This window comes from Nelusetta ayraudi, unplaced genomic scaffold (genome assembly GCF_046127955.1).
Source record: "Nelusetta ayraudi isolate G7.1 ecotype Tasmania unplaced genomic scaffold, CSIRO-AGI_Nayr_v1 ptg000084l, whole genome shotgun sequence".
Taxonomy (NCBI): domain Eukaryota; kingdom Metazoa; phylum Chordata; class Actinopteri; order Tetraodontiformes; family Monacanthidae; genus Nelusetta; species Nelusetta ayraudi.
This window is the reverse complement of record NW_027466134.1, coordinates 4,510,280-4,521,509: the sequence shown is the minus strand read 5'-3', so window position 1 is coordinate 4,521,509 and position 11,230 is coordinate 4,510,280. Positions and strand designations below refer to the sequence as shown.

At 41.7% G+C, this 11,230-nt stretch overlaps 1 protein-coding gene and 7 non-coding genes across 8 annotated transcripts; 4 read left to right on the top strand and 4 right to left on the bottom strand.

Annotated features, from left to right (window-relative positions):
• Positions 1 to 5,746: 5,746 nt before the first annotated feature.
• On the bottom strand, positions 5,747 to 5,819 carry trnar-ucg (transfer RNA arginine (anticodon UCG)). Its single transcript has one exon. It is a non-coding gene; the product is annotated as a tRNA-Arg (tRNA).
• An 802-nt stretch (positions 5,820 to 6,621) lies between these two features.
• Positions 6,622 to 6,694, bottom strand: trnar-ucg (transfer RNA arginine (anticodon UCG)). The gene has a single exon. It is a non-coding gene; the product is annotated as a tRNA-Arg (tRNA).
• A 233-nt stretch (positions 6,695 to 6,927) lies between these two features.
• trnat-agu (transfer RNA threonine (anticodon AGU)) lies at positions 6,928 to 7,001 on the top strand. The gene has a single exon. It is a non-coding gene; the product is annotated as a tRNA-Thr (tRNA).
• Positions 7,002 to 7,251: 250 nt separating this feature from the next.
• trnat-agu (transfer RNA threonine (anticodon AGU)) lies at positions 7,252 to 7,325 on the top strand. The gene has a single exon. It is a non-coding gene; the product is annotated as a tRNA-Thr (tRNA).
• Positions 7,326 to 7,431: 106 nt separating this feature from the next.
• trnat-cgu (transfer RNA threonine (anticodon CGU)) lies at positions 7,432 to 7,504 on the top strand. The gene has a single exon. It is a non-coding gene; the product is annotated as a tRNA-Thr (tRNA).
• A 254-nt stretch (positions 7,505 to 7,758) lies between these two features.
• trnai-aau (transfer RNA isoleucine (anticodon AAU)) lies at positions 7,759 to 7,832 on the bottom strand. The gene has a single exon. It is a non-coding gene; the product is annotated as a tRNA-Ile (tRNA).
• A 299-nt stretch (positions 7,833 to 8,131) lies between these two features.
• On the top strand, positions 8,132 to 8,205 carry trnat-ugu (transfer RNA threonine (anticodon UGU)). Its single transcript has one exon. It is a non-coding gene; the product is annotated as a tRNA-Thr (tRNA).
• Positions 8,206 to 8,623: 418 nt separating this feature from the next.
• gpx7 (glutathione peroxidase 7) lies at positions 8,624 to 10,975 on the bottom strand. The gene is made up of 3 exons (XM_076045089.1): positions 10,796 to 10,975; positions 9,479 to 9,740; positions 8,624 to 8,952 (listed from the first exon to the last, which is right to left on the bottom strand). Exons 1-3 carry the CDS (start codon positions 10,925 to 10,927, stop codon positions 8,789 to 8,791), a joined length of 558 nt encoding a protein of 185 aa, XP_075901204.1. The 5' UTR covers positions 10,928 to 10,975; the 3' UTR covers positions 8,624 to 8,788.
• Positions 10,976 to 11,230: the final 255 nt, after the last annotated feature.

Below are 11,230 nucleotides of genomic sequence, written 5' to 3'. Positions count from 1 at the left end.
CTGCTCTCTCTGCCTCCTTGCTCTGCTCCTGAACCCCTCACCACCACCACCACCACCACCACCACCACCCAGCGCTGCGTCTCCATTCATCTGCTGGTAATAACGGCCCTGGAGAGCTCTGCACTGAGATCAATGAAGGCCAGGCGAGAGGATCTTTAAGCTTTGCCTTGCATTTCTGTTTATTTGCCTTCCCACCCCACCCCACCCCCCCCACACACACACACACACCACCCCCACCCCCACGCACCCCATAAAAAAAAAAGAATCAAAGTGCAAGAACTGCAGCACAACAGAGGAGCCGCGCAGACTTGTTGCATAGCAAACAGGTGCACGCACTGGAAAAGTCGACAGCATACAAGCATACGAGCACTCGCACACGTGCACTCGCACACGTGCACACAGCCACATGGTAGAGCTCCATGCCGCCGCCTCCGCCCTTGTTCCTTTCTCCAGTGGTAGGCAGCACTGTGCACCTTTCACACATTGATTCATTCCAATAATGATCATTGATTCCTGCTGAACACAGTGGACATCCATGCACACGGGTGATTGCTCTCTACATTGCTCACTGGTGATTCTCTCAAACCAACCTTTTGTCAACGGATCACTTCATCATCACTTCATCATCTTCATCAGCTGCAGTTACAAACTTGCTGAGGGGAAACTTCTGAGAGTCAAACCTTTGCTGGGACGGTGATTTCCTCTGAGACAGCCAGACGCCGTGCGGCTCTACGGGCTGCTTTGAGTAAACACAGAAGATTTATTTTGTGCTTGATTCGTCTTTCCTCGCTCTCCATTGCTGTGTCAGTTGGCTCAGCCACCAATGTCCACGTGTCTGTCTGTCTGTCCGTCAACTCAGCCAAGTCCCGGCTCAAAGGGGCCCAACCTCCTCCACTGGTGAACTACGACTACGGGAGCTGTTCAACACTGAGCTCCCAACAAATAAATAAGCAGTAATCTCTTTTCCCCCAAAAGGTGGCATCTGTTGTTGCATTTTCACAGCTGACTGTGATCCCAGGATTTTCTTTGTGGGGTTGTTTTTTTCCCCCTCTCTCTTCTGTGTTGGCACTTCCCTGTCGTCCCTCCTGCTGCGTTGGCCTTTCATCATTGCTCTCCTAATGGTATCATTTTTAAATAGGATGCTGGGAATGCCTGGTGCATTTTGCTATTTCCCCTCACGGAGAAAAGGCATTCGATTAAAAAAGCATGAAAGCCAGCTTGCTGGAGCATAATGACGGTGTGTCCTGAATAAAGGCATGACTGTACTTCCAGGTCTTCAAATGCCCCCTGCTGGTGAGACGTAGAGCCGCATGGCAAAAGCATGAAAATGCTTAAACGTGTATTTCTTGGCATGGAGTGAAAAATGGAAGATGAGTGTATATTTTTTAGTTAAACAAATAACACACTGTACAACACAAAATAACACAAAACAAATAGCGTACTCTGCTTGACACAAGGTCAGGAGCTTCAGTAGAATCATTTCCCCATGTGTTACCGTCAGTCGAATTGATTGGGGCTAATGTGTGATAACAGCTGACACCATGTATGCATCTGATTCCTTCCCAAACCCCGCTGAGCTCCAATCGAATCAGTCGTAGGAGGAGGAGCATGATGGAAACACGCTAATGAGATAATCATGTCCTCTTCCTCCTCCTCCTCCTCCTCCTCCTCCTCCTCCTCATCCTCACTGTGACTCCTCCCTCCCTCTGCTGACACCCAGCATCAGCGGTGCGGACCAATTATCTTCCCGTCTCTAAGAGATGACTGGTTTATGACACCTCTGCTACACAGTTCTATCCCCTCTCGGTCAAACAGCCTGGGTTTCACTTTGTGGAACAGCTGCTGGTGGAGCTCTGATATCAGCCCACTGGCAGACCCATCATCAGGTTAACTCAATAATTCAAAACTTGCAGTAATTGCATATCTGCCTGAATATGAAACCAGCCACATGTGCAGTGCATTTACTTGTCTTGGTAATTCTACTCTTCTCTATGGATCACATGCTGTCCTTTTCTTTTTTGCATGTGATCCATGACTTTCACACCACTCATATGTTTCTTGTTATGGGAGACAAATGTGCAAATATAACAAATGGGAACCGCAGAGATCACTTACAGGTTCTACCCAGAACATTAGAATCTCCTGAAAAGGTTGCTGTATTTCTGCAATTCAGCTTAAAAGGTGAATGTGACATATTATATAAAGGAATAATATGCAAATCAATATATTTCCAGTTTTTATTTCTTTGCATTTTGCTGATCAGGTCTTGCAGCTTAAAAAAAAAAATCAAATTCAAAAATTCAGAAAATTAGAATGTTACATAAAGTCAAATCTTTATGAAAATCTTAATGAGCAAAGTTACAAAAAGGAACTGCTTGAGATGTCAATTTGCGTGGAATGGCTCAATAAAATGTGTCGCTTTCATCTTTTATGTTAAATTGCCAAAATAAAACAACTTTTACTCGATATTCTAATGTTTCAGTTAGTTCCTGTATGCAAGACCGAAAGTGTTTCCTATGTCCTGTGATGTGAACACCACACCTGCTTAATAAGGTGCTGATTTATTAATATGACAGGCCGACAAACTTAAGAGCTCCTCAGTGGGTTGCGCGGTGTCCGCAGCAACATGAGATATTTCTGATTGATGGCAACGTCTCATAATTATCAACTCGACAGCATTCTTTACGCATAAGCTGCTTAAAGATTTGACGCAAGCGTTTGACCCTACTGTCGCGTGCTTTCTGATTTGTGCACATTTAAAAAAAAAAAAATGATTTGACCGTTTCATATAAGTGAGAAAAAATGTACAATTTTTATGTTTTTCTGTCTTGATCAGTAGACAACAGTTTGTCATGTTCCTCATTCAATACCGTCAACAGCATTGACACTGGCTGCTTTTGAAAAAAAAAACAAAAAAAAAACCTGCTAGTCTTTTTTTCTTTTGTTCGAATGATTAAATTTAATAACAGCCGACAAAAAAAGTTCCTTTTTTGAGACAAATTGATTTTTTTTTTCATTTGTGGAAGAACAAAATGAACAAATCTAATTTCCTGTCATTGTAATAATTAAGTATAAACTCCATTATTGCTAATTAAATTTCCCATGTAAGTAGTTGGAGATGCTTCCCACAGGCCATGTAAAATGATTCCATGTAGGTAGTAATTTTACTCATCATTAATATTTATCATTCGTTATGTTTTCCCCCTTTTTGCTTTATCTAGGAAGACATAATGGCTGTGTTAAATATTTAAAAACAAAAAAAAGATGTGCATTACAGAAGCAATACTTTTTTTTTCTAGTTTGTTGGTAAGTTGGCAGTAGATTATTTCTCACCACTAGAGAGCGCAGCTAAGCACAGGATGTATACCACAGTCCTCATGCTCCGCTCATCTCCATCACTCCACCTTCTCCTTGGTCTTGTATGCAATGTTCTAGTTAATGCGATGTTCTAGTTAATGCAATGTTCTCGTTAATGCAATGTTCTAGTTAATGCAATGTTCTAGTTACTGTAATGTTCTAGTTAATGCGATGTTCTAGGCTCTAGTTTGTCAAACTGTGATGAAGAGATTCCTATCCCTTTAGATGGTCTACTCAGATGCCACAATCTATTACACTTCATGAGTGTAATAAAATTAAATATCTTAAGTTGAGCCACTCAGGCAAGTTAAACTAATTAAAAAAACACTATAATACAAGGAAAAGAATCCTCTATATGTCAATAAATAGAACAGATTAAGTATTCGTAAACAAAAAAAACGTTTACTTTAAATAATAAAATCCAACAAACCAACAAGTGCAACAATGAAAACAAACCAACACTTAAAATAATGCTTAATTACCTGAGGCTCACACTTATCAGCATAACACCCAATAATAACTTACAGTATTCGCCTGGGCAGAAGGAGGTTCTGAAGAGCGTGGTGGTCCCGGAGCTTCCTGGTCAGGATGTTCGGGAGATCCCTCTGGCTCCACGTCTGGAGCTCCAAGATATTTTAGAATTGCTCCTGCAGATACAATTCCTGATTCATTCCTCAAGCAAAATAAATCATGAGTGCATATTCCTATTTTATTATTACAGTGATGTTGCAGTAATACAGGAAAATGAAATAAAAAATTATATATATATATATTAAACACTGTGATTCCAGTGTCCCTTTAAAGCTCTTACCCAATTACAAAATTGTCACTTTCAGTTTTTTTTTGTTTGTTTTTTTTTACATTAGTTTACACACTGTACTAGTTAAAGTAATAAAATTAAGATAAATGATCCACTGCCACAGCAGTCTAAAATAGTCAACAACATGCCTAATAAAATATTTCCATAAAATAGTTCTTTGAATTACAAAACAGTAGCACGCTTCTAATTAGGGGCCTATAAAATACACACTGAGCTTAGTAAATGAATGCTAAGTAAGGCTAAAATAACATCAAGTGTCAAATATGTGAGAGACAACTTCCACTGAACAATAACAGGGCAATGACTACAACAACATGCCCTCCCTCCCTGTTAGCATCTGAATAAAAGGGTCTGGAGTCATTTCCCATGGCCGAGACAGGACAATTTGGCAGGACATAGCCAACTTTCATAAAACAAACAAAAAAGCTGAGTTCATGACGAACAAATATTAGCCCAGTTAGCTAACAGTTATCCGACGCTAGCTAGCTAGCTGGTTAGCAGGACAAATAAACAAACTTGGATGGGGGAAAAAATGTGTTTCACCTCCATCTCTCCAGCCCACATCATCAACAAGTAACTTACCTTTATCCTATGCCCGTTTTTCTTCATCAGTTTTCTGTTTCTTCCTTTTTTTTTCATGCCATTGTGGTGTTTGTTTGTTTTTGTTTTTGTTTTTCAATCCTCTTGCTAACGGGAATGAATGTTAGCTGTCAATCATTCCCATCGTACCTGTCGGCGTCGCCGGCCCGTTACGTCATTAACTGTTTGACAGTGCGGTCCAACGCCAGATAATGCCAAAAATAAATAAATAAATAAATTGATTTAAAAAAAAAAAAAAAAAAAAAAAAACAGCCACAGCTAATTATTGCAGTTTATTTTATTTATAGCCGAGGTTTATTTTTAAGGATATAAGGGGTGTGAACACATGAGAAAGCTACAAATAAAAACGGACATTTTAATTCTCCTACAGAGGAGGCGGAACGTGCAGCTTTGGGGCCACAGGGGGACTTTGGGGCCCCCTGGTGGCTTGGGGGATTCGGTTAGGTTTCATGTAAACGGGGCCTAAACCTCGCAAATATGAAGGTTTGTCAAGACAAAATGAATAACCTCTTCTATCTTTGTTCAATTCATATAGATTCAAATCCTAGCAGTGGCAGCTAAAGGTTTTTGTAAAAGCCTCAGTGAGTGCATTCACATTCTCTTGAGGTCAATCTAATCAAAAGCCTCGATCAAGAGAAGGTCATTGAAGGCGACTTGGAAGGAGGAAGAAGAAAACTACAACTAATTTTAACAGAACGATTGCTTGTTTTTCGGAGGCTTTCGAGCTGCTGCAGGAAAAGAACGAGCCAGTCAGGAGTCGAACCTAATGGTCAGGATTCTGCGTTTTCACCGCCGCAGCCTGGGTTCGATTCCCGGTCAGGGAACGAACGCTTTTGTCTTTCTTTCTGATGGATCTGAGGTATAGGTTGATTCGCCGGTGTGGGTTGAATTCAAGAGAGCCAAAGTGGAATCTTCCCATCCATAGTCACTATCTTTTGAGTTTCTGTTGAAGCTGCTGCAGGAAAAGAACGAGCCAGCCAGGAGTCGAACCTAGAATCTTCTGATCCGAAGTCAGACGCGTTATCCATTGCGCCACTGGCCCTGTTGGTGTCTGCTTGTCTGAACAAAAGGGCCTGTTTGAATACAGTTGCCAGTGGCCAACGCTCACGTCAGAGGTCCAATTCAGCAGTTGAGAAAAACAGTAGCAGCGCCTTCCCTGGTGGTCTAGTGGTCAGGATTCGGCACTTTCACCGCTGCGGCCCAGGTTTGATTCCTGTTCAGGGAACAATCGCTTTCATCTTACTTTCCATCAACATCAAATACACAATGGTACATAAGCTTGTGCTCGTGAAAGAGGGCAGATTTTAAAGTGGTTAGGATTTTCGTGGTCCTCAAGTTCTTTCTGAAAATCTTTCAGCGCCTAAGTGCTTTCACTTTCCGAGCAAAAGCAGCAGTCATGATTGAAGGCCTTCCAAGGTTCTCTTGGGAACAAGTGTCTAGGAAAGTACAGGGAAAGCTCTCATTTCGTAAACTACAAGGTGCTGGTGCTGTGGCTTTGTGTTCAAAGTGCCTGTTGAGTAAACTGGAGATCCTGGGTTCAACTCCCAGCAGCACCTTCTTCAGCTTGTACTGACTGTCTACAGTACCTGAGGTAGTCAAGCATTCTGCTGTATGGCAGAATGCTTGCTTATCTCAACTGGCTCTGCTACTTTATGCCAAAACAATTTTTGAAAAATTTGGAGAAAAAGAAAGTCCCACTCGTGGGTTCTACATCGAGAGAGGCGAACTGGAATCTTGCCATTCGGAGTCATTGGTATTTAATGTGGTCATGTTTTTTGTGGGCTTTCAAGCACTTGATTTTCAATTTCTTCTGAGTTCCTGTTGAAGCTGCTGCAGGAAAAGAACGAGCCAGCCAGGAGTCGAACCTAGAGTCTTCTGATCCGAAGTCAGATGCGTTATCCATTGCGCCACTGGCCCTGTTGGAGTCTGCTGGCCTGAACAAAAAGGACCTGTGTGAATACAGTTGGCAGTGGCCAATGCTCACATGTCAGAGGTCCAATCGGAAAAAGCAGTAGCAGAAAATCCCTGGCGGTCTAGTGGTCAGGATTTGGCAACAATGTCTTTCGTCTTACTTTCCATCAACATCAAATACACAATGGCACGTAATGATCAAGTTAAAATGCAGACGTGTTCAATACGTCCAAACCCAAGGTGCTGTGGCTTAGTTGGTCAAAGCGCCTGTCTAGTAAACAGGAGATCCTGGGTTCAAATCCCAGCAGTGCCATTTGGGACTATGGTCATTTTTTCGTGGGCCAACGGTCAAATGTCAAAGGTCCAATTGAAAAAAAAAGCAGCACCAGCATGTCCCTGATGGTCTAGTGGTCAGGATTCGGCGCTCTCACCGCCGCGGCCCAGGGTCGATTCCCGCTCAGGGAACAATATTTTTCGTCTTACTTTCCATCAACATCAAATACACAATGGCACGTAATGATCAAGTTAAAAAGAAGACTTGTGTTCAAAGTGCTGAAATGCAAGGTGCTGTGGCTTAGTTGGTCAAAGCGCCTGTCTAGTAAACAGGAGATCCTGGGTTCAAATCCCAGCAGTGCCTTTTGGAACATGTAGAAAAAACTTCAGCGCCTTCACATCTTTTTGTGTTGACCAAATCAAAAGTATGAGTCCAGGGAAACCTATCATTTGAGGACAAGTGAAGCACAGGTGCTGTAGCTTAGTGGTCAAAGCGCCTGTCTCGTAAACAGGAGATCCTGGGTTCAACTCCCAGCAGCACCTTCTTGACCTAGTAAGCAACTGGCATGTGCCAGCCCAGGACAAACGTTTGAGATAATCAGTCATTCTGCAAGCATTGTAAACAGAATGCTTGCTTATCCGAATTGTGACTTTACACCAATATAACTATTGATTCAATGAGAAAGACAGTCCCGCATGTGCCTATAAAAAAATGGAACCTTCTTATTCTCTGACTTCTCAAATCTGATAATTTTAAAAGGTAAGAAACAGAGGAGGTGTGTTTGAAACATGGTTCCTGGCCAGTATGGGGCTTGAACCCATGACCTTGGTGTTATTAGCACCACGCTCTAACCATCTGAGCCAACCGGCCACGTCGGTGACATACTTCTGTTGTTTTCATACGTTTTGGGGTTTGTTCCACACACTGGTCATGAGGATTGCACTTTTGACGCTGCCAGTACTTTAAAAATTATGGGTTGACTTGAGTTTTATTGGATGTTGCAGTGTAGAGACACACTTTTGTAGAGCTACATGAGGAATAAAATAAATCTCTTGTTGTGAGTGGGATAAAGACAACAAGGAACAGTTGATGCCCTCCTATTTCCACTCTCATTTAAATCCCAGGTGTTGTCATCAGTTTAGAGGATGCAGTAAAACCTCTGAAGTAAAGGCACTGTGGCTTAGTTGGTCAAAGCGCCTGTCTTGTAAACAGGAGATCCTGGGTTCAAATCCCAGCAGTGCCTTTAATGAACAGGTAGAAAATGCTAAAGTTCTTAGAAAAACCGTCAGGGCTTTTACATCTCTTCAGGTTGACCTGTGAGGCAAATTGGAAACTCTAAATTGACCGTAGTTGTGCTTTTGTCATTGGTTGTTTATCTTTCTGTGTGGTCCTGTGATGAACTGATGACCTGTCGTAAAACTGTTTGGGGCAAAAATTATACATCTAAAAAATGGGATTAAACAACAAACAAAAAAAATGTTTTCACATTGAAACATTAAATGAAAGTGCGTGTAAGTGTCAGCAACATTCTCTTCATTATTGTAAAAGTAACACACGTGATTGTAATATAATCATGTTCAAGTAAAGCTTTATTACAAACACAATAATATTGCTGATCCTCACAACGAGTTACCTTGTCAAAGACCACACACCTGATTAGAAACAATGGACACTGAACATAGTGGCATTTCATCAGTGCTCTCAGATAGCAAGTGACTTTGTTGTCACTATAGAAATGAGGGTTTTTATCCAGTCCAAGTCAAAATGTACAGGCACAATTGGTGTTTTCAGTTCTTCTCTTGGTTCGTTCGGTAAACAACAGGAGTTTATAGCTCCTCTTTCTTTTTCAAGATGATCTGCCTAACCATTTCTGCTATTTTAGGTCGGATTTCCTTGACGGAAACTTTTGGTCCCCAGGCTTCCACCACTTTGCCGCTCACATCAATGAGATACTTCCAGAAATTCCAATTGGGCTCCTTTCCAGAGGACTCTGTAAAGAAGGAAGACAGTTTATTTTTCATTCGGGCTCACAACCATCAAGCAATTATTGCAGACCACATTTTAGTTATATTAGCCCCTGCTAAGTTTGTTTATTTTATTTCTTTGCTTTTAATGTTTGTTGGTATTTTCCTTTAAATGGTTATCTATACTTCCATATGGTTCTACACTAATTTAATTATTTTTAGCTTTTTTCTAAACCCCTTTCTTCTCTCTCTGGGATGTCCAGATTTTTGTCCCTATTTTTTTTTTTCTTTTATTCCTGTCATTTTCCCAACTACACGCTTTCTGTCTGCTTCACTGGTGGATTTGCAAAAGCATATGCATTACTCACTTGTACAAATACAACACTTGTGATTCTTCTGTGAGATTCTTCTTTGTCCACTTTTTTACCATTTTTTCTTCTCTATTTTTGTCTATTTTTGTAGATTTTGCGTAAGAAGTCTATCTTGTACAGTCTTCAATTATGACTTATCAGATGTCACAATATTAAACCAACAAAATCAAACATCCCTCACCGGCAAGGTACTTGTATACATTGTTGGCTCCGGTTCCAACCACTGCAATTTTACTGAACAGGGGGAACGAAACGCCGTAGAGCCTTCGGACGAAGCTGTCGATCTCCTTGTCGCTGCCTGGTTCTTGCTGCCCAAACTGGTTGCAAGGGAAGGCCAGCACATTGAAGTGGTACGGTCCAAAGTCTCGCTGGAGCTGCTGCAGATCTTTATAGTGCTCCTCAGTGAAGCCACATTCACTCGCTACATTCACAACCAGGGACACCTGAAACACACAATGAACGCAATGTTTTACAGTCCCAATGACTAAAGCAGCAAAATTCATGAAAACCCAGACGGCTCAGAACCATATTCACTAGGAGAGATACAGAACAAGCTTGTACGTTAGTTTTGTTAGCGTTGAAGTTAGCGTCAGTGTTAAAATAAGAACAGGACATTATTCATACCTAGACAATAAGAAAAGAATAGAAGTCTGGAGTGAGGAGAATTACCAATGTATTAAAACATGTGTGCTTGTTGGCAGCCACAGCAAGGAGGTCTTGGATTTAACTGCAACTCTTGGTCTCTCTATGTGGACTTTGCATGTTCTTTCTATGCTTGCATGTGTTGATTCCCGGTGGGATCTACTCCTGTCATGCCACATACAGCAATTTAGGAACTTAACACTTAATAATTATCAGCAGGAGCGGTTGCCTGGTGCCTTAAAATTGAATGGATAACAGAAGTAGCAAACTAACATCTTTGAAACAGCCTTATCCTGTACAGTGAAAGTGAGTGTCTTTGTTTTTCTTAATAAAAGTTATTACTTTTGTCCTGAGAAAAGATATTGGTCTCTGGTCTGATAGAAGACGTTAAAGACAACAATCATGTTGGTCAGTTGAAGTATTCATTGAGCTTGCTGTCTCTCCCCTGCTACAAAGTAAACCTGCCTTACATTGAAAATAGGTTTTGTTTTTGTTTCAAAGATTCCGCGAGGATGAGAGATAGATTCAGTAAGTGGTCCATACCTTGTTTAAATGGAGCCACAGCGAAGTCCTGCAGGATCTCTGCAGGATCCCTGCAGGCCTCTTGCCACGTAGGCTGCTGGGGCAACACGATGGTGCGTCCCGAGAAAGCAACAGCCCACTACCGGGGCTATGTTTTTTTTTTTGTTTTTTTTTTTAAATCTACAAATGAAATGGTTAGTGGGAGAGGAGATATGAAATAAACATGCAACATCCAGACATGCAGCCCACTAATGGGGTGAGAAAAAGCAAGCGACCGGTTAGTAAAGCTTACGGAGGAGACTGTGTGAAGTCGGCTGTCCCGATGCAAACTTACCGAGCCGCGGTATTTTTCCAGGCTGACTAATTTCCCCCTGCTGTTCACCACTTTGAAGGTGTAAAGGTCTTTCTGTTTGCTTTCTGTTTGGCTGAACAGTGCCAGCAACACGGTAAACGCGCCGAGAAGCATCGTTCCTGTCACCGCTCGAGCCACTGACGCAGTGAACTCCGCTCTCCCAGGCTGATGTCAATAAAGCTCCGCTGTCCTCACCCGGAAGTCAAGTTACCGGTCGCAAGTACTCCGTGAAAGCAGACGGGATGGACAAAATAAAAGTCTGGCGAAGCAGTTAAGACACTGGTATGAAAAAAAAAGGCATCAGCGGCACAAATCTCAAACACTTTAAAGCTTACAATGAAATGAGAAAACATAAGTGCACAAGAAAAGTAAATAGCAAGATGCTTAGCACTTAGCACACTTATAATTTTGGTGACC